Source organism: Vitis riparia, chromosome 4 (assembly GCF_004353265.1).
Source record: "Vitis riparia cultivar Riparia Gloire de Montpellier isolate 1030 chromosome 4, EGFV_Vit.rip_1.0, whole genome shotgun sequence".
NCBI classification, from domain to species: Eukaryota; Viridiplantae; Streptophyta; class Magnoliopsida; order Vitales; family Vitaceae; genus Vitis; species Vitis riparia.
The window spans coordinates 18,813,196-18,836,621 of NC_048434.1; the positions used below are offsets into that span (position 1 = coordinate 18,813,196).

Consider the following 23,426-nt stretch of genomic DNA (forward strand, 5'->3'; position numbering starts at 1 on the left):
CGAATTGTTTTGAAATGTTTTAGGCTGATTTCATTAATTAATTAGTTAGCTTGAAATTAGTTTAGAGTTAGCGTTTAATCAATTTAAGATTATTATAAGTTGAGATTGGATGGATGCCCACTCCTTGGGTATCCTTTCCAAAGGACTGTTTTCATAGTTTAATGTCAAAATAGTCTTTATGAAGAAAAAAAATAATGAAAATGGGCCATCTTTAAGAATATTTGTTAATATAGTCTTTCTCATTACATGCCCATTCACATGAATTATGAATTTTTTTTATGTTTTGAGTGTACAAAATCACAATTGGTGAGAGTTAAAACTACAGTTAGTAATTATTGTTTTAAATTTTAAACTAATATCATAGTTATTATTTGTGGTTTTAAAAGAAAAAAATAGAAAAATAAAATTGAATTTGATGTTGTATGGACATATTATTTTGATAAATATTTTCAACATGAGATTAGATTGATAATTTTTTTTATTTAAAAAAAAAACAGACGGGAAACTCCTATTTTATGCGTGCTGGTGTACTGTGTTCTCTTGTTTTTCTGTTGTCGTGGGGGAAGGCGGGAATGGCGATTTGAAAGCTGTTTTTCCAAACAAGCCCTTAATCTCTCTCACTCATGATTCACATCCATATGATGTGTTATAGGCCCAAAATTAGAGACTACGATTCGAAACCTTCTGTGGCCCAACCCAAGCTGGATGGGCAGAAGTTGAACTTTTGGAGTTTAAGAATAAAATGGCCCAAAGTCACTTAATTTGATCGTAATTATTACTAATCCACTTGAAGACATTCAGCCGAAAGATCCAGCGACAGGAGCCAATCCTCCAATGGTTAAAGAACCTACGTGGCAGCAGATCCCCTACCACAAAGAGATCCTCAACCACAGAGAGGTTGAATTGTAGCCAGCTAATTACAACCGTCAATTTTTATTTCGTACGAACCTTCCCGCGAAAAGCGAAGGACGCATTGGCCGTCGATCTGTCCTAGAATCCTAAATCGGAACTGCTTACTGTCCAAGGCACCTGTATTATTAGGGTTCCTTCTTCCATCCCAACTGTGCCCATTTTTGGTTTTGCTAATCTTTGTGGATTTCTGTTAGCAAGACAGGTAAACGATCTCTATCCGTATACGATTTTTATTTTTCGCGTTGGATTTCTGTTGCCAAGTTTTAACTGAACCCGAATATTTCAGAATCGCGATGGCTTGCTTTTCTTTTGGAATCATTCGGCGGAACACCGACATATGCTTCAGAGAATCTCAACTATGGCGGATCGAAGCGAGATTTCAATGCAGAGAGAATTTGATGTAGCATAGAGATCTGAATCAAAGGTCTTGTTTTTGTGGTCTGTGTTTCGAATGTTTCTTGGTTATCAGACCTTTGCCATGACAGGTGCCCTTGCTTGGCAGGTCACAAACAGTAATAAAAAAATATCATTTGTTTGAGGGGAGATCGCACGGGGATTTTGCCCGGGTTCTCCCCTCTGGTGTGCCGTGTCCTGCTTTTCTTTCTCTTGATATCTTCCTACTCGCTCCTGCGCACTCAAATTGGAATCCGAATTATCAACTCGATCTCAAAAGGTACACATTACCAATCACATTTCGTTCAGTTAACGTGAAAATACACCAACAGTTCATCTCATTCAATATCCAGCAGCTTCTATAATCTACACTATCTCTTATATTTAAATTTTTATATAGTTTCATTTAGCTAAAACGATCCTAATATGATGGGCAGTTTGCTATGAGGGATTTTATCTGCATTACTAGTTGATAATCACACTTTGGAAGGTGAAAGGACCTTCATTTCATCGAGGTTCGTATTTTTGATCGGATACTGAATTTTGTTTACCACTTTGTCAGGCTATGCACTTCAATTTGGCATTGGGTTATCATTTCTAATTCAAATTCCATTCCGATTGTTACCCTTTCTGAATAACGCACAGCAATGACACACAGAGTTTGGAAATTTCAAAATCTTTTGTACAGGATGCCATGGATTTAAACAATGTACTAATATCTATTATGTATTACCTATCTCTCCGCCCATGGATTCATGTTGTGGTTATTCAAAAATACCCCATTATGATTCATTTCATACTGCGCAACATGAAAGGAGAATGAAACTTGAAGCTTCTGCCAAGGCAGGACATGGATCCTTTCTACTCTTGATAGCCAGTTATAATATTTGAATCTATATTCTGTTATGTATGGTCATTGGCATTGGTGTTTAGTCCCTTGACTTCTATAGCAGTCCATGGTGACATGATGAAAAAGGAAATGGAGGCAAGTGCTCTGCTGGGGTCCATGGCTTTGCAGTGAAGCTTAATGTGGTAATGCCATTCAGATCAAGATTTTGTTTTCTGGTTTTCTTTCATACTTCATTTTACTGGGGTTATGTGTTCACATCCATTGTTGACAATTTGGAGAAATTTATGAGGTTATGCAATTTGGACTACATTTGAACATATGAATTTCAATATTTTCATCTGGGAAGTTATTTTCCTTAGTCTCCAGTCTCTACTGTAGTTTCCAATAAGATGTTTTATATTTTGTGGTTTATAGATTATTGCACTTGCAATATTGTTTTCTTCTTGGAACCTATCCACGCTGTAGTAGTTTTGGGTAGATGATTATATTATGTGTTTGATATACTTCCTGTTTTTTGTTTCTAAAGATATAAGACATAAGGTAAATCCATACTTTTCATATAAAAATTATTATATTTCATGTGAAAGTTACTACTATTTTTTATTTATTTTTAAAGATAGAAACTTACATGTTATCCTTGTAATGTTGTTACTATTTTTCAGTCTTAATCTCTAGTAGTGTTTTTCTTGCTATTTTGTAGTCTTACTGTTTGATTTTTTTCAAAGTTTTTAAAGGCGAAAGCGTAAGGCGAGGCGTTTTTGTGTTCGTGAGGCGAGGCGTAAGCCTCGAGGCGTTGAGGCGTAAGCTTTTTAAGCCTCACATTATATAATTAATTAATATTTTTAAATATATAAAATAAAATAGCATAAATAGAAACATGAAAACAATTCATTAGAATCATAATAAAAAAAGCATACTAGTACCCTACTTTCACAAAAAAACCATAACAAAGTCATAAAATAGATTCTAGATTCAACTATACTAATAATTTCAAACTTTAACAAAAAACCATAACTAAGTCATCAAATAGAAAATAGAGTCAACCATAATAATAGTTCTAAACTTTTACAAAAAATCTATAACTAAGTCATAAAATAACAACTAGAGTCAATTGTTTCAACTTAAATCCTCATCATCAAGGTCATCATCATCCTCATCCAATGTATCAATAGTAGGAAAATGTCCACTATCATGTATCCCCATTTCATGTAAATCTTCATCTTCATCAATTGGTGTCAAATTCAACTCCTTCTCTTTGCCTTTGCCTCCACTTGTACCTAGCATAAAGAATTAATTAAGTGTAAATATTATAAGTTTTTTTTATTAAATTTAATCAAATTTATGACTTCAATTTTTGAGTACTTACTTGGTACTTCATTATGTTTCCTTTTGTAGGAATGTGAAGAAACCATGTGATCCGATGATGTTTCAATCTCTTGGGAGTTGGATGAAACAACTCTAATGGCATCAACACTGAATAACTCATTATCTTGAAGCCAACAAAGATCAAGGGGGAGGAGGGGATCTTCTTTCTCCGCAATCCATTCATCATCCGAATCAATCTCCTCTACCAAAATCGGATCAACATTTTGTTTCCTTTGTAGACTTCGCTCTCTCAATCTAGTGTTGTATCTTACATACACTAGAGCATTCAACCTTTGATGTTCAAGTCTATTTCTTTTTTTTGTATGGATCTACAAATAATAAAAGTATCAAATTTATGTGTTAAAATGAAATAAGGTTCTCTAACATTGACATAGAAATATATGTATAAAAATTTACAAAAATAGAAGTATTACCGACTCAAATGTGCTCCAATTTCTTTCACATCCCGAAGCACTACAAGTAAGGCTAAGGACTCGAATAGCAAACTTTTGCAACTCCGGTGTTGAACCTCCAAAACGCATCCACCAACTTGTAGGACTTCTTAATGTTCGAGAATCAATTGCAATACGACTCCCAAATTCACCCATTGCTTGGTCATATGAGTCCAACTGAATGTCAGCTTTTAAACGTTATTGATAATCCAACATCCTATCCATGCATTCAAATAATCCCTTCCTCACCTCATCAGCATTAGAAAACTTATCTCCATACCGCAATTGAGGATTAAGATAATAACCCGCTGCATGTAAAGGTCGATGAAGTTGCGGAGTCCATCTTGCATCAATTTTTCTCCAAATTGGGCCATATTTTCTCTCCACACCTCGACAATTAAATGCAATCTTCTCCTTAGCTGAATCCATCAACTCATAAATATAACCCATGGCTGGTCTTTCCTCTGAATCAACCTCTCTCAAGACACTAACTAATGGAACAGTGGTCTTTATGCAAAAAGCAACATGAGGCCAAAAATTTGGATCAAACAACACTGTACTTCGAGTTTTCACACCTTCTACCTTTTTAGCCCATGTGCTTGAACACCATTTTTCTGATGAGAACATTGCTATAAGAGCTTGCTTTTGCTTATAAAGACTTTGGAGAGTAAGAAATGCAGTAGCAAATCGTGTAATTGCTGGACGAAGAAGTTCATGATTTTTTGTAAATGTTCTCATCAAGCTAAGAACCCAAGTATGCCCATATATGAACTTCACTACTTGCCTAGCTTGAGATAGTGTAGTAGCATGGACATTTAGCTTTCCAATATCCTCCAACATCAAATCAATACAATGAGCAGCACAAGGAGTCCACCACAATTTTCTCCTTTTTTCCATAAGCCTCATTCCAGCATTCACATAATTAGAGGCATTATCAGTGATGACTTGCACAACATTCTCCTCTCCAATTTCTTCAACCACCTCATCAAGATATTTGAACATCAATTCCCCATTTTTTATTGTATCAGAAGCATCAATTGATTTCATAAACCAAGTGCCAGCAGGACTATTCACCAAAAAATTGATAAGACACCTACTCTTTCCATCTGTCCAACCATCTGACATAATTGAACATCCATATTGTTTCCAAGCTTTTTTGTGATCTTCCATAATGATACTTAGGTCATTCACCTCTTCTTTAAGAATCCATGTCCTCAATTCATGCATAGATGGAGGCTTAAACCCGGGCCCAAAATTTGCAATAGCATCTATCATAGGAAACCAATAAGGATCATTCACAGTGTTGAATGGGAGACCTTTTGAATACATGAATCTACCAATTTTTCTACACACTTCCTTCCTTTCTTCTTGCTTCCACTTTGAATTCAAAGTAGTTTGTCTAGGTTGTGAAGTGGTAAATTTATCCATGGGTCCCCTAGGAATAGGTTCCCCACTCCCACTTACACTCCCACTCCCACTCCCACTCCCTAATGTCCCTATTGTTTTAGACAAGGCACTCTCATGCATTGAATTAGGACCCATACCAATTTCTTGGAGCAATTCATTTCTTTTCGTTTTTTGATCCTTAAAATTGGCCAATGCCTCTTTGCATTCCAATCTAGCATCTTCACTAACCTTGTTGCATGGTTTCATACCATGATGAGTTCCGGCTAAGTGATGCTTGAGTCTATTCACCCCTCCCGTGCATCTTTGATTGCAAAATTTACATCTTAAATATTGCTCCCCGGTAACTTCAAGAACATACTTCCACACAAAATCTTTTCTTGAATTTTTCGAATCGGAGGAACTCATTCTAAAAAAAAAAACACCAATAATAATATTCAAATTTCTATATAATAATACAATTGACTAAAAAATAATAACAAAGCACAATTGAAAGAAATTTAAAAATGAAATACAAAATTTAATTGGTTTAAATTTAAAAAAAAAAACCAATTTTTTTTAAATGAGTTTAAAAATTATACACATAAATTTTAATTGGAATTTAATAATGAAACAAAGAAAATTGAGGTGAGAATTAAAATTAAACCAGAAATAAAAAATTCAAAATTCACAAATAATTATCTTTTATATAATTTTAATTATATTTGTAAGCAATCATATAAAAAACTTCAAAAAAAATCTTATTAACAAAAGGCACATCTGATTTGATAAATTAAAAAAAAAAAAAAAAAAAAAAAAAGATGAAAAACCTACTGGGAGAGAGAGAAAAAACGTGGACGGGAAGTGTGGGCTGTGAGCTTGTGGGAGAATTTAAATGTGAGAGAGAAAAAAGGCTTTAAAACTTAAATAGATGTACAGCACGCACATCTGATTTGATAAAAAAAAAAAAAAATTAGGATGAGGAGCCGACGCCCGTGTGGATCGCAGAGAGAGAGATGAAGAAGGAGAAACCATGGAAGAGGGGGTTCGCAACATACCTGGAGATGAGAGGGATTGCCGCCGGAGAAGATCGCTGCGATTGGTCGCCGCCGAGGGTGAGCACTCCGTCGCCGCTTGACTGGAAGAGGTAGGGTTTCGTTTTGGGTTTGTTTTCAGTCGGGATTGGGGTTTTAGGGATTACTTAGGGTTTTTTTTAAGTCTCTGTTCATTGCCACATCAGATCCGACGAAGCGTACGCCTCACCGGAAAAGCGTGAAAGGCGCGATCAAAGCGCGCCTCAATCACGCCTCACCAAAAAAGCGTACGCCTTTCAGGTGTTTCGCTTTATTTTTAACGCCTCAACGCGTTTTCGCTGCGCCTCGCCTCAAGGCGCGCCTCAAGGCGCGCCCCACAAACGCCTTTAAAAACATTGATTTTTTTTGCTCAAAATCTCTCCAAATTTCTTCTTGGTTGACTGGAAAACATGATGAGCCTATGTTTTGCAACGAATTTCCATCTATGGTCACTATTTTCCTCACCTCCCCTGAATCCATTTCGGAAGTCTGTGTATGTCCATGGAAGATTCCACAAAGACCCTTGAAATTAAATGTGATTTTTTTTTATTTTTTTAAAAAAAATAAAAGGTATAAAAAAAAATTCCTTATTGACTAAACAAGAAGAAAATTAGCATAACACACTTAAAAATCTTCTTTGTCATCCATATGTAGGAATGTAAGAGAAATTCAAATGTTATAACATCATTATTGAAAGCGATTACATCAGTTAAGAAAAGAAAGGATGGAAGGAGCAGCATTGGGTCAAAGGCTTCAATAAGAAGAAAGCCTGAGCCTATCTGTTAAGCATTGGTCAGATTTGGGTTGGGCCACTTGAAATCTAATGTTTGAGATAAAAAAACCTCTAGGTATAAGCCGATTGGAAGGGATTCAAGGTTTGTCTTAGTGCAGTGGGGCCTTTCTAATAGAGGGGTAAATGGATATGAAGTAGTTTATCAATTGCAAAGTAAATCCTTGATGTACTTGGTTTGAGAGATACGGTCCTTTGATTGTATGCCTTACTTGAATGCCTAAGAAATAGTCTACTTCACTAAGATCCTTCAAGGCAAAGTTCTTATTGAGAGTTTAAACTTCTTCATTGTTGTACCTGGTAACTAATATGTCATCAACATAGACTAAGACAAATATCTTATGAATAGTAGTAAACTGAATAAAAAGTGATTGATTTGATCTAGTTGAGATGAATCCAAAGGTAAGAAGAACATTACGTAGTTTCTCAAACCAAACTCCAGGGGCTTGCTTTAATCCATATAAGGATTTGTGTAATTTGCATACCAAATTAGGTTGCTTAGGATCCACAAATCCAAGAGGTTGTTCCATAAACACCTCTTCCTATATGTCTCCTTTAAAAAATGCATTGTTAAAATCCAATTTTGCCTAATAGCCCAATTCCTTGCTAGTTAACACCACTTTGATAGTTGTTGGCTTAACTATGGAGTTAAAAGTTCCATTAAAGTTAGAAGTCAACCCCCTGATGAAAGCCTTTAGCTACTAACCTAGTTTTTTGCTTGTTAATTATCCCGTCAGAATTCTCTTTAACCTTGAGCACCCTCGTATAACTAATTGATTTTTCTCCTATGTGGTAGAGACACTAAGGACCATGTTTTGTTTTTCTTTAGTGCTAAGAATTCATCTATCATAGCTATTTTCCATTGTTCTTGTTGTAAAGCATCAACAACTAAACTAGGCTCTAGTGTTGCAACATAAACCTTTCGGTTGAAAATCCCATCTTTTTTGACATGGTTAGCATCTTGTGACAATTTCCATGACAATTTCCAAACACTAGCATAGAATAGTTTGGAGAGGAGTGAAACAAGACTTCCAAAGGAGTTCTCCAATGTAAAACTAAAGGAGGTAGCCTATTGTATAGGAAAACGATAGCTCTAAAGGCCTTATCTCATTGCTTTAAAGGCATAGAAGATTTAGCTAATAGAGTTTTCTACTATATGATGATGCTTTCTCTCTGCAATCCCATTTTGTTCATGAGTATGGGGACAATAATTTCTATGAATTATATTATGAGACACTAAGAGATATATAAAAAAAGCTCTATATTCTCCTTTTCAATCAATTTGAATAGTCTTTAGTTTATAACCATGCTTCAACTCAACTTGTGTTTTGAAATTTGAGAAACTTTGAAGAGCATCTAACTCATGCCTTAGCAAAAAGATATAAGTGAAATGAGAGAATGCATCTATAAAGCTAATGTAATGTCTATAACCATTGGATTTGAGAGGGTCTTCTTTAGTCAGAGTAAACCAATTGTGAAGGTTTTATGTAGGTTGTGTAAGATAATCAGAAAACTTATGAATTTTACCAAGACAACAAACTAAATAGAAATAATGAGAGTTTGAATTAGGAAAATGTATTTTGCAATTTGTGAACATTAGAGAAGTTTCCTCATGTAAGATCAATTCTAGAAGTTGGTACCAAGATAGCAAACTAAATAGAAAGAAATGAGAGTTTGAATTAGGAAAAGCTATTTTGCAATTTATGAACATTAGAGAAGCTTCCTCATGTAAGATCAATTCTAGAAGTTGGTACCAAATGGAACTAAAATCATTTAGACCATGTTCGATTGGCCTGATATAATATTAGATAGAATAAGAAAGGGGATAACATATCTTATTAGTGATTAAATAAGTTATGAATAATCCTATCTTATGTTGAATTAAACATGAGATAAATAAGTGTTGAGATATATTATCTATATTTCTTTTTATATTCATTTTACATGTGATGTCTTAATCTTAAATTATGATATAGGATATAAACATCTTATATATATCATAAATTTATTTTTTATTATGTTTTTTTTAATTTTTTGTACTACTTTTTTTTTTAATCAAAATAACAACTTTTGATTAAAAATAAATAAATTTGTGATTAAAAAAGAAAAATTATAAAATAAACTACATGTATTATTTAATATTTTTTTATATATTAAACAACATAATATAAAAATATTATTTATAAATTTAAAATATTTTAATTAATAATAAATATTGTTAAACTTAAAAGAAATTTCACATTTTTGTAATAACAAATATTATAATGCAATATAATTTTTATTTTAAATAAATATTAAATATTGAAAGATAATATATATTTCATTTTATTTTTGTTCTCATTTTCATACTAAATATAATCATAACATTCAAATCTTGTTGTATATTTACGATAGGATATCATATTCATTGAATATAATATTCTAGAATATCATGTCTTATTGAAAATGATATTTTATGATATACATTTTGTCAATTTAATTGGTTAAAAGTGATGTAATAATTCCCAAATTTATGAATTTAATCATTCTCATATTTATTTTTACTTAAAAATTAACTCATTTTTTATTTTTTACATAGATACTTTTTATCATTTCAAGTATTTATATGTATATATTTTAAAATAAATTATTATTTTTATAAGAAAATGACGAGGGTAATTTTGTTAAAACAAAAAAAAAAATTATAATTGGGGTTTTCACCATCCTTTTAATAAAACAATCACATTTTTTATCCTATAATATACTAAAATAGGCATATTCTATTCTATTCCAATAAACAAACTATAATACAACCATATATATATATATATATATGACTTAATTTCATTTAGAAGTTTGGTACAAATGCATTCAATCACTATGGTTATGTTTGATTTATGAGAAGTACCAAGAAAAAAAATGGTAAGAAAAATGATTTTATCATGTTTATTATAATTTTTTTTAAAGAAAATTAAATCTAATTAAAATTAATTAGAAATTTATGCATGTTGAAATTATTTAATTTTTCTATTGATAAATTAAAATAAATAAAATAAGTTTGAAGTAATAAATAAAAATGATTTATTGATTTTAATTTTAATTTTAATTTTTCTTAATTTTTTTTTTCTCTTGCTTTTTCTCCCTTTTTTTTTTTTCACATTTTTCTTCAAATTTTTTGGGAGCTTATTAGTTTCAATTTTTGTCAATTAACATTCTTGTAAATTTATTTTATTTATTTATTTAGTGAGATTTCCTCTCAAAATAATTTAAATAAGAATGTTTAACAATTTTTTAAAAATTAAAATTTATTTTTAAAATATTAAAATTTATATATATATATATAATATTTATAGGGATGATAACAAATGAAATTTGAAATTTGTGGTGGTTTAGTGTGTGAACGAAATTAATCCCATATATATATATTTTGATACATATGATATGGCCTTTGTTTATCCCTTGTTTATAGCCAACCAAAAAATAGAATTAATTTTGGTGTTTTTTTTATGCTATGAGTTAACCGACTTGTCAGCCGAACCAAAGCCTAAACCGTCCAACCAAGGAAGCGGCGTGTATTACAAGTCACGATCTTATCAAGAAGAGAAGTCCAACACCTTCTCATCAATGGGATACACGTGTCAGCAGATCCCTGACCACACAAAGAGGCTGAACTGTAGCCAGCTAATAACATCCGTCGATATCTAACGTTCCAGCAAAAAGCAAGGCACCGACTCTCCTTCCCTTGGTTGCATATTAGCCGTCGATCTTTCCAGGAATCCTAAATCTCAACCGCTTATTGCCTAGGGCTCCTTTATATAATTCTGGTTCCTTCTTATCTGAAACCCAGGACTTCCCGTTATCGCCTCCTCTGTCGAGTCTTTTAATTTTCGTTTTGCAGATCTATAGTCCTTCGGTTGTCTTTATCAGTTTCTGCTTACATGATCGATTAGATCGCATAACGATCTATGTTTTGATGGGTGATTCTTGGTGTTTCTTTCTTCTTTGATATCGGGTAGTACCGGCGTCAAGATTTGAATCCTCCTGTATTAACCGGTATGTGCTCTTTATCTGTCTGGTTTAAATGGGCAATCTTCTTGTTTTTTTCGTTTAATCTTTTGTTTTATTTATCATTGATTGATTTAAAACCGATTTTTGCAGGGATTGTGTTCCTTGTGCGGGTGCATGGCTTGTTCTAGGGTTCATATTACTACCACGACGTGCTTTATTTCGGGTTGGTTTCGTTGGACGCCGATGTGTATGTTTGTAAAGGTCAACTGTTGCAGAGGATCTGATCGGAGCTAGATCTCATAGCTGATAAAGGCTTTGATGTAATCTAGAGATGTGAGGTTCTGATCTTTGTTTCTGATGTTCTTGGTCGTCAGACCTTTGCCATGGCAGGTGCGCTTGCATGGCAGGTCGCTAACAGTAATAAAAAATGCACTATTTTTTGTTTTGAGGGGGGATCGCACGGGGGTTTGCCCGGGTTCTCCCCTCTGGTGTGCTGCGTGTCCTTCCCTTTCTCTCTCTCTCTCTCTCTCTCTCTCTCTCTCTTCCTACTCGTCCGTGCCCATTCGAAAGGAAATTCGAATCATCCATCCCTGAAGATCGTCAAAGGTACACATGTTACATTCAGTTTACTATAGATAAGCCATATCCAACAATATATCTCATTCAACATGCAGTAGATCAAATAATTTACACGATGCCTCGATGCTTTTTCTGTGGTCCCACCCGTTATGGCTAACGGAAACTGAGGTTTTTAGTTTGGCTAAAATAATTTAGTATTTGGTATGGACAGTTTGCTTCGGGGATTTTATCTGCGTTACGGTTTCCGAATCACCCTTTCCAAGGTAAACATTCTAAGAGGGTTTCAATTCACGTAATGATCAAATTTTCTTAGTAGTTAAATTTTATTTATCATTTGAATTCATGATATTGCGTAGACACTGAGGTTCTTCGTTTTACGGGATCTTTTTCTATTTGAAACCTGAAACATGGGCATTTTGCGATTCCATTGTTTTGTTTTTAATTCAATTCATAAGACCGTAAGTGAATGCACCAGTATATTTAAATGTTACAGTATTGGCTCACAGGATGATGCGGTTCTTTCTTTGTACTTGTTAAATCTATGGACAATTCCATTGATTTGATACCTTGTACAGCATTTTGTAAAGCTTTCCTGTATCTTCTCCAACCACTTTGTTTGCAGATTCATGTTATGAGTTGAGGTTTGACATGGATCTGTTTTCATTCCTGAAATTTCTTCTGTTGTAATACTCTATTCTTTATGTTACTTCTATTATACTGTTTTATATCGAGAAAGTAGTCCCAAGGTAACTTAAACATGGTTTGGTGACGAAGAGAAGGAAAATTCAAGGCAGGTGTCTGATGGAGTTTGATGGTGTTGCAGTGAAAGCTTTAATATGTGGTAACAGTTTCTGCCATAATGTTTAATGTAGTAATGCTCTTTGCTCTTTATTGGTCAAGATTTCAATTTGTGTTTCCTTTCCAAGTTACGGGCTGAAAATAATTATATCAATTGAGGTGAGATGCATATACGACGTCTTTTGTGCTCAACAACCTCATCTTTAATTGCTTTCTTTCTGGTAGTTTTCTGCCCTGTTTTACAATATTCTCAATTATAGAACCTATGCAGGATAAGTCGACCCATCTGGAAACGTTTCTTTGACCAATAAATCGACTCTGGATCCATTTATGAAATATGTCAAGGGAATTTTGGTTTAAAGCTGCAATTGGTTATAATTACCTTAATGCTAGTTTTATAGCTTTTGAGTTTGGCTCAATGCTAAAGGATGGATGCCGTTGAAGTTACACTTTGGCTTTTAAGGTAATTTGAAGCTGGTTTAAAATCAGTGGATTAAAATTGCAGCGAATTGTGTTTTCCATTTCTAATTTCGGCAGTTGCGAGGAGATTGTTTACAAAACTTTAGTAAGCTTTTTCGCGAGGGGTTTTATCTGTTTTTACTCGATTCGTGTGCTGAAAATGTCTTAAAAAAAATCATTAATCTTATTTTTCTTAGGGTGGTTTTAATTTTTCAAGAAATTATCGTTTGTAATTTTAATTGGTTTAAATTAGTCTTTTAGCAAAATTGATAAAAATATCATTAAAGCCAACATTAGTAAATTTTGGCAATTGACGAGTTAAATTTGTTTAAAAAGTGAAGTCATTCTTAAAAAAATACCTTATATAAATATGTTTAGTATAAAAAATTGTTGGATAAGTTTTACTATATTTGTATCTAAATAAAACTATTGTTATTTTCCGTTTCAGAAAAAAGTGCAAAATAACCCTTAAAGCATTCAGTTGTTATTTGGAATTTTTTTCAAATGTTGTCCGGTGTGGAATAATTTTTTTGGTTGGAATTGTTTTAATCCTATGATAAATGCAACCCATATTACCATATTTTTTTCGGTTTTTAATGCAAAATCGGTTAAACTTAAGTAAGAAAAGGATGTTTTATAATAGGTATGTTATAAGAAACATGGTCTCTTTAGATATAATTTGAGTTTTGTTGTCTAGTGCTTCTTCAATCTATAGATCTGTAAGCTCAAATTGGTGTGAGCGCTCAATTCCGGATTAGGGGTTGGGAGGATGGTGGTTCAAATCCGCTCAGATCTTATAATATTTGTACCCTGTTCCTATCTCAATTCCAGGTTTGGGGTTGAGAGGATGGAGGTTCAAATCCCTGTGTATGAACTTGCTCTCAATTCCGGGATTGGGGTTGAGAGGATGGTGGTTCGTTCAAATCCGCTCAGATCTTAGTACCCGGTCCCTGTGCATAAACTTGCGCTCAATTCCGGATTTGGGGTTGAGAGGATGGTGGTTCGAATCCGCTCAAATCTTATGATACTGTATATAAACTTGTGTTTTGAGCGTGATGTTCTTATTATTTTGGGCTGATTGTTCCTTTTCAGGAAATATAAACTTGTGTTTTAAGCGTGATGTTCTTATTATTTTGGGCTGATTGTTCCTTTTCAGGAATCCTAGAGATGTGTCAACGCACATGCCGGACGGTTTCTCCCAAAATGCTCTTTGTTTTTTTTTACAGCAAAATTAGAATAATATATATTAAATCTACCATATGTACAAGGTTAGGATGACCTTATCCAGCGCTGTCTATGGTGGAGCTTACCAAACCAGCTAATGGAGCTAATGGAGGTGCTTAACGCCATAAAGGTCTACGTCTGCATTTAGCATTTTAACTTCACCTTCCAATGGATTGGCTGCAGTCGGTTCCTTAAGAAGTTGGATCCATGGTCTTTTGCCTCGTAATAGTAGCATTATCCTCGGTGGGTAGTGTTGTATTGCTCACACTGTAGGCCGATTTATGTGGGGATGCTGTGATCCAACTTTATGTTTGCATTGATGCGTAAATCACGTGGCGCTCTATTGTTCTCGCTTGAGCCTAGGATACGCACGCATAAGGTTATAACCAAGACTTTTTCCCATACTAGCCCAACAAGGATTTGGATTAACATTTTCTGAAGTTTATGATTAGTGGATTGGTATGGAATTTTGATGAATGTACAGCCTTGTGATTTTTTCTACAAATGGTTGTCGGCATCTCAAAATCCTACATGCTTCTTGGAATCCAAATATCTTGGGAGGAATATCTGCTATATGTGCCCTTTGTGGGATTTCTGGTGGTTGTTGAAATGCTTGTTTTATGGTTGTCATTGTGGGTCACTTCCATGTAGCGGTCTGTGCAGGTGGCCTGATGGTGTCGTACCGTGGCAATGGGTAGCGCCATCTCAAACTTTTGAATCCTGGCCTGATCTGGTATCTACCTCTCTCAAACGTCCAGGTAAAAATTTCTTTGAAGATAGAGATTTATTTTTAGAATGAGAGGCGTAATAAAGTTTTTTGATGTCTACGAAGCGCTCTTTCAGAAGTAACTTTTCTATGGTAGTTGCTTTGTTTCCACATTGTTTCCACATAGAAAAAGGGCATAGGGTTGAAATGCGTAAAATTAGCTGTTTAATTATCCAATCGTCTAATTTTTTTTTTTTTTTTATATACAGTATAAACTTAAATTCATTTGAAAGCTATAACTTCAACATTTAGTCAGTAGGGTTCTCATATGTACGAACCGAAATTACCTGTAGTCGTTGACATGCAAGTAGTTGTCATCTTCTGAATTTTTTGGATTCGTTCTGTCTTATATGAAAACCAGTTATAAGAAATCCCAATCCACAGTGCACAAGCACCTTAAGGTTATGTTTGGTTTACGGGAAATGATAAGATAGAATATGTATATCTTAGAATATCATATCTCATTAGATAAGATATGAATATTCTAAAATATGATTTCTAATGGGATATGATATTTAAGATAGAATATGTATATATTAGAATATCATATCTCATTAGATAAGCCTAAAATATGATTTCTAACGTGATATGATATTCTTAGATATATATCGTATGAATATTATATTTTAAAGTAAAATAATTAATGAGATACGTAATATATTTATATTTAATTTATAACGTGAATAAAAAATGATATGAAATATATATATTATTTTTAGTATTTAAAATAAAAATTATATGATATTCAAATATTTTCTAGAAAAAAAAATTTGTTATGTTTAATAATATTCATGATTAAGATATTTGAACTTTACAAATAATTTTTTTATATCATGTTATTTAATATATAAAAATAATTTATATATCACATTAATATTATTTTATAAATATTCTTTTAGTTTTTCTTTTTTAATCATAAACTTAATTTATAATATAAAAAATTATTTTGTAAAATGAGTATATTAAAAAATAAAAAATTAATAAAAAATAAAATTTTGATATATGGGATATGCATATCTCATATATTAACATGTAATTAATATATTTCATGTGAAAGCTTAAAAAAAAAAAAAAAAAAAAAAAAACAAAAACGACGATGAGATAAATGATAATATAATTTATCCTATTTATCATTAACTAAACATGAGATATGATATAATATCCTTTCTTTTATCTTATCCCATGCTATATCTAGTCAACCAAACATAGCCTAAGAGTACTTTACTTCAAGATGGGGATTAAGAGTGCATTTAATAGTGTTTTATTTAAAGTGTTTTCAATAAGTGTTTTTTTGAAAGTGTTTTCAAGAGAATCGCATATCAAGTGTTCAAAAATTTTCAAAACTACAAGTGATTTTTTTAGATTTTTAATAGTATTTTTAAAATTTTGTCAAACGCTTATTAAAAAAAAAAAACACTTTTATCCTTAAAAATGTTTCTTAAAGTCACTATCAAACAAACTTTAAATATTTATAATGTTAATAAATATTTGATAATTAACTGAGAGGATGATTATGCAAAATTGAGCACAAGTTGGGTTGGTTACAATTTTGAAGAGATGCCTACTAAAAATTGCAATCAATCATATTGCATGTGCAATTGAGGTCTTTTTATTCTACGTTAGTTGCTTTGTCTCTTTATCTCATTATTTGTATATCGGTATCATTCTTAATATCTTCATTGAACAATCTCGATTGTTTTATACACTTTCAACGATAAAGCTTAGGAGTATTGTAGGTATCTCTTTGATACCTTAGATTTTTCAAACCTTAATGTCTTGCTCACAACCTATAAGAGGGGCAATAAATGATCTTTAGTTGAATGGCTATCATAGAAGCAAGTCATAGCCAATTTGAATTTTCATTTTTGTCAATTGAAGTTTCACTTCGACTTAAAGTCAAATTATAAGAATTTAGAAATATTAGAAATTATTATTTATTTAGGTTTCTTATATTAATTATGTGTTTGTAATTTAATTAAGAATTGGAGTTATGAACTATAAGTAAGATTAATTTATTAAAAATATAAGTTTGTTATTATGTTTAATGAAACAAAAGTTTATTTTAGTAAAATTATTGTTAATATTTTAGGACTTTTGCATTCGTCTGGTATGAACTCATTTCCCATCTTAGTCTTAGACAGTGAAAATACCACTCGGACACTGTTCGGGCAATAAATAGGAACCTTTATATCAGGAACATTTATGGACGAAAATGTTAAACTTTAAAAGAGACCGTTATTTACAAAGCCAATTATTAACATTTAAAACATTAAAGAAGCATGAGAAACATTACAACTTAGCCAGAATAAAAGTCACTAGACATTGAGATTCAAGTATGAAAAAAGTCCGTAGAAAAACTATTGTCCATTTCTTTTAAAAAATGACTTAAGTTTGAAGAGGTATGCCCAAAAAAACCATCTAGACACACCTTGTTATAGGTGCACTCGTCGTTCACTCGGAGGAAGCTAGTAAAAAAGGACATTGTTTGTCGTGCACCAACAATCAGCACCGTTTGTGGGAACCAAACTAAAAGCTTTGAGTGTAGATGACTAACATACCCCTTGGAACACATCCCCATTTGGCAAATGTGGATGATCGATTCCATCATGGTATGAGATCTTGCATCCATCCAAACATAAATCCATCTCCTATCTAGGTATTAAACAGACAAAGGGCTATTCAAACAACGTCCATATTCATTACGCAAGTGATAAGTATACTAAATCGTGTATGCTAGGAGTAATCATGAACATAACACTTGACTTAAACCCAAAAGTCATTATTTGCAAGACTAATTATTGACCCATGTAAAGCATTAGAGAGACAAAATGTTTCAATTCTATTAGAATGAAAGGCCACCAGACATCATACAGTATGGAATAAGCTCCCTGAAAAGCTATTGCATGTCTCTTCTATATCTTAACTTAAGCTTTGAAGGAGCGTGTCTGAAAAATCCATCCGGACACATTTTGGTATAGGTACATTTGTCATTCGCTTGGAGGAAGCTAGCCAACAAAGATATTGTTAGCCATGCACCAACACATGGTAAACCGAAATGAAAAGAAAACAGAAAAAGTACGAGTAGTGCATGCAATCCTTGTTTCAACATACAACACAACTAAAAAAAAATAGAGTTTTGGGCACAGATAGCTTCGAGACATAGTGTGAGCCGAATAAGCCACTATATGCCTAGTTGAATGACTTTGAAGCCAATACGAAGCCGAACATCAAAAGCTCTCTTGGCCACTAGAGAATCATCACAGTAAGCAAATGATGAATTGTTTGTTAGTAGTTCACCAACCTTACTGGAACTAAGGAGTTCTAGAATGAGACATGTGACTAGGAGAAATCGGGCAGATGAAGTTACAAGTTCAGTTAGGGAGAAATGCAAGTGAGGCTCAAAGTGGGGGCCACGAGTATCGGATGCCCCGAAAGCCCAATTTGGGCATCACCAAGTTGTTTGCCTTAACGCACAAATCTTTGACCTCCTTGGGCATAGTAAGTAGGTAGTTGGATGACATGTTATCCACATCATTTGACCCTTGTATCATCAATTACGATCTGCCTAAAGGGTTTGTGGTACCAAAGTTTACCATGTATGATGGCTTGAGCAATCTTTTTTACCATTTGATGTACTTTCGACAAATGATGACACTGGATAGAGGTACCACAAATACACAATGCTTGAAAATGATGTTCGAGCAACCTCCTAAAAAATCCTCTTCACAAACCAGGTGTTGAAAAATAGTGGCAAAAAAGGAGGCCCCAAATCGCCCAATAACAGGTCTAGGCAAGGTGGCCAGAGGTCTTCCCTTCAAGGGTAATAGAGACGGGAGTCGCTCCGATTTATCCTATTGATCGTTTCATATGTTTTGTCACTTATCCGAAAACTACTAGAGTTCAAATGGCTAGAGCCCATTAATGCAGATTTAGCCAGGAAGGATCAGAGACGACGTTGCCCCTATCACAAGAAGCATGGGCATACCATAGAAAAATGTCGACATTTGGACTACATGATCGAAAAACTAGTAAAGGTCGAACACTTAAAGCAGTATGTTCGAACACCTAGAGGGCATAGAGCTAGAAACACTAAATAGAACTCCGGTTTTACTTATTGCCCAACGTGTAGTGATTAATTATATTGACGGGGGATCGAAAAATGATAAGTATCAGTTCAAGCAACAGATGATAAGGATGATCAAAATAGCTACGATAAGAGAACAAGTAAACATGGTCCAATGCACATTCATTTTAGAAAGCGCCCAACCAATTGATGAACCCATTTCCTTCCCGTCAGTTAGCCTTAACTGGGATATAGTCTCACGAAGATGAATTGGTGTTAACTCTTGGAGTCAGTGGATTTAGTGTACGAAGAATTTTAGTTGATCCAGGAAGTTCTACTAACCTTCTACGGATGTTAGCCTACGGACAAATGGGACATTCATTGGTTGCCCTAAAATGTCCAAGTCATGTGCTATTTGGATTTAACGGGACCACTATAATACCCATAGGAGGTGTCTTGCTCCATGTTGAAGTTAGACCGGTCACTCTCTATGTGAGGTTTTCCATTGTGGAGATTTGATACCATATAATGTCATACTAAGTCAGGTGTGGTTGCACAAAATGAAATCCATTCCATCCACTTACCATCATATGATCAGTTTCTTGATAGAAAAAAGTTAATTGGACCTACACGGGAGCCACTAGCTTCTCGATGATGCTATCAAGTAACAGTGGAAGTAGGCCTAAGAACCTTACCTATAGACAAGCCCGAGTCATCTGAGGGATGGGGAAAATAACAATTATAGAGTCAGGTACAAGAGATGGTGGAAGATAGAGACCCTTTCGCAATAAACCCGCTTTTTACAATAAAAACTAACTTCTTAGTGATATGTAATATTTTCAAAAGAATTTTGGGAAGTATCTTTTAGGAAGGTATCAACAAAGACACATTAAACATTGTGGGGCAGTTAATGTATGTAACAAGAGTATAAACAAAGGTAGAAAAGTTTGATTAATTCCTTCGGTAATTTCTTATTTCACATAGCAAGTAGGCATTGAAAAATTTTCCACAAAATTTATGAGAGAGGAATAATGTCCAAAATGTGTCAATCAAATAGACTAAACACTATGTATATATATATATATATATATATATACAAACACACATATATATTGTTTTCCATAAGAAAATGGGTGCCATTATTTTTAAAAGAATTATTGAGAAGGACCTTTTGGGAAGGTGTCAATATAGAAACATTAAAAATTGTGGGATAGTTAATGTATCTTACAAGGATTGAAAGGATAGTGGAATATTGTTTATGAACTCATTTATAAGCCATGAAAAGTTAATGTACTAACTTTAAATGCAGATAATGTTTAAATTTTTGGAAATAATAGTACCATATTATTTTTATCCAAAGATAGACTACTTTAGCATCTAATAGTAACAAATTATTATTGAAACTCACTTTATTTGATGGTTGTTTTCTAACTATTTCTAATCCTTGGAATATTCCATAGGCTATCTAGCATCTAACAACTACCAACTTAATATTTTACCGGAACATGAATGGTTTAGTAATTCCATGGCCTAGAAACTTGCAAAAGCCCACTCTTCAATGTCCATATAATTGATCAAAGCTTTGCGTGTAGTAATTATTTTATTTTATTTTATATTTTCCATAGAATGACACATGCCAATTTCTACCTATAGTGATACTCTATGTAACATGTTAACATTTCTACTTGATCAAGAAGCAACAAGACCATGACTTCTTAATTATCATGCTTTTTACTTGATTGACTACATAGCATGGTGGGCTATAAAAGCACTGTATGGAATTATCACTCACTATAGCCTGGTTGATCATCCCATCGATCATCGTGGACCCTATTTCAACATTGATTGAAATCAAATGAACCACACAGAAAAATGTAAATTGTCTTAAGGAAATGCTATAATATAAATAATTAAAATCCTTGAGGCTTGTACAACCTATAGCCAATACAATCTTAGTGAAGAACCTACCATTTTTTAATCTTTTTAATAAAAAAAATTTCTTCAAAGTCACCATCACAGTGAAAGGATACATTATGAATATTTCCAAAAGCACATAATCAAAATATTCAATATCTTGAAGTTGTAAACAAAGATTTCCCCTAGTAAAATTGCATAGAAAATGGGAAATTTTTCATAGGCTCTCAAAAAGCAAAAATGCTAACATCAACATCTCTTCATATTCCCAGTAAAATAGTGTTTTTTATTGTTTCTCTATTCCTTAGAAAAACATTAAAACATTTTTTTACTAGGTTTTCATCTATGAAACCTCTTCATGTGTATAGATAATGATCACAACAAATATAAAATAAAATACATAAATTATACTTTAGGTGACCATATGAGACTAGGGATAAGTGACTTCATGTCACCTTAAGTTTTTACACTTATGGACATATATGCTTGGCTATTCTTCATGTTATGATTTTTTCAACTTGTTCCTTGGTTGAGTTTCATCTCAAAGCAAGATTAATATAACTCCAATCCGAATTGGACCCTTTGTATCTCTACATATAAAAAAATAAACAAAAAACAAGATCATAAACAAAAAACAAAAGAAGGAATTTTTCCCTCTACGTGGGTATTATAGTAAATTTTGATTAACCAGCAAAAAATATGTGGCATTATACTCCGTGTGTCGTCGCTTCTTGTCAGCCCACTTCTTCATTTTCTTAGCGGCCTTGTCCAAGTATGAGCGTGCTATGTCAACTTGCTCGTGCCACCATTTCGCGAACTTGAAAGCCGCTGGACTTCTCCCCGTGTAGCCAATCGTTAGAGTGTGAGGAGTTAACGGTTGCTGTCCTGTGGCTAGCTCGAACGGGCTCTTATTGGTTGTCTCACTCCTTTGCAGGTTGTATGAGAATTGGGCTATGTCTAGCAGCTTAGCCCAATCCTTCTGATTGGCACTCACGAAATGCCTTAGGTAGAGCTCCAGTAAGGCGTTCATCCTTTCAGTCTGCCCATCTGTCTGTGGGTGAAAGCTTGTGGAGAAGTGAAGCTTCGAACCCATAAGCTTGAAGAGCTCCGTCCAAAACTTCCCAGTGAAACGCAGATCACGATCACTGATGATGAACTTTGGTAACCCCCAATACTTGACTACGTGTTTTAGGAATAGCCTCGCCGTCTCTTTCGCAGTGCAGTCAGTCGGGGCTGCTATGAAGGTCGCGTACTTAAAGAACCTGTCCACCACCACTATGATCGACCCACTGTCTTCCGACTTGGGTAGCCCGATGATGAAGTCCATGGTGACGCTGTCCCATGGACGTTTTGCTATGGGTAGTGGCCCCAACAGGCCTCTAAGCTGTCGTTGCTCCACCTTGTCTTGTTGGCACACAAGACAAGTCCTCACATAGGCCTCAACCTCATCCCGTATCTGAGGCCAATAGTAAGCCGACTCAAGTAGTGCCCTTGTGCGTCGTTGCCCAGGGTGCCCAGCCCACTTGGTGTCATGGCACTCCTTTATCAGATTCCGCCTTATGTTTCCCCACTTAGGCACGTAGAGTCGTCTCCCCTTAGTGTAGAGTAGGCCGTCCTCCACCCAGAACCGCTTAGTCTTCCCTTCATGAGCTAAGGCGATGAGGCTCTTAGCCACTGGATCATGTTGCAGTCCCTCCCTTAGAAGATCCATTATGTCTCATTGGGGCTGACTCGTCATGAACGCTAGCTCGGCTTTGTGTCTTAGGGCGTCGGCCACATGATAAGCACTTCCTGGCTTGGTAGTAGCCTGACCTTAAGTCCAGCTTTGTGAAGTACCTTGCCCTTCCAAGTTGATCGAACAAGTCAGCAATGAGCGGGATGGGATACTTGTTCTTCACCGTCACCTTGTTGAGTGCCCGGTAATCTATACACATTCGTAGGGACCCATCATGCTTCTTCTGAAATAAAACCGGCGCGCCATAGAGAGCCTTGGATGGTTGGATAAACCCCGCATCTAGCAACTCCTTGAGTTGTCTCCTTAGCTCTTCCAACTCGGGTGGTGCCATCCTATATGGCCCCATAGCAGGGGGCTTGGCTCCCGGCTCCAGCTCAATTTTGTGATCTTCCTCTCTCCTAGGAGAAAGTCTCTTAGGCAACTCGGGCGGCATCACGTCCTTGAACTCATCAAGGACCCCCTCGATTTCCTTAGGCATGGGTTCTCCTGACCCATCATCATTTTCTTCTTTCAGGGTCGCGAGGTAGGTCATCTTTTCCCTCTTTAACCCTTTTTTTTACTTGCATAGCGGATAGCATAGGGGTCTTGAGCGTACCTTCAGTGACCGTAGGGACCATGCATGGCTTCTCCTCCTCTAGAATAGCCATTGAGCGTAGGAAAGGTAGTGACACGACCTTGACCTT

General features: G+C 34.4%; 1 protein-coding gene and 2 long non-coding RNA genes across 6 annotated transcripts; 2 read left to right on the forward strand and 1 right to left on the reverse strand.

Moving 5' to 3' along the window:
* The first annotated feature begins 857 nt into the window (after positions 1–857).
* LOC117913523 lies at positions 858–3,891 on the forward strand. Of its 3 annotated transcripts, none has more exons than XR_004651106.1 (4): positions 858–1,114; positions 1,199–1,336; positions 1,415–1,585; positions 1,743–2,513. It is a non-coding gene; the product is annotated as an uncharacterized LOC117913523 (long non-coding RNA). The 3 variants fall into 3 exon arrangements; XR_004651107.1 differs by adding an exon at positions 3,551–3,891 and having other exon boundaries at positions 859–1,114; positions 1,199–1,585; positions 1,743–2,337; XR_004651105.1 differs by having other exon boundaries at positions 1,199–1,585.
* On the reverse strand, positions 3,111–6,784 carry LOC117913522. 2 transcript variants are annotated; one of them, XR_004651103.1, is made up of 4 exons: positions 6,414–6,784; positions 3,955–5,785; positions 3,522–3,849; positions 3,111–3,432 (listed from the first exon to the last, which is right to left on the reverse strand). XR_004651103.1 is itself a non-coding variant. In XM_034828517.1 (4 exons), exons 2-4 carry the CDS (start codon positions 4,126–4,128, stop codon positions 3,272–3,274), a joined length of 663 nt encoding a protein of 220 aa, XP_034684408.1. In that variant the 5' UTR covers positions 4,129–5,785; positions 6,414–6,777; the 3' UTR covers positions 3,111–3,271. The 2 variants fall into 2 exon arrangements, 1 of the variants encoding a protein (XP_034684408.1); XM_034828517.1 differs by having other exon boundaries at positions 6,414–6,777.
* A 4,238-nt stretch (positions 6,785–11,022) lies between these two features.
* LOC117912568 lies at positions 11,023–15,145 on the forward strand. The gene is made up of 3 exons (XR_004651024.1): positions 11,023–11,250; positions 11,356–13,045; positions 14,198–15,145. It is a non-coding gene; the product is annotated as an uncharacterized LOC117912568 (long non-coding RNA).
* Positions 15,146–23,426: the final 8,281 nt, after the last annotated feature.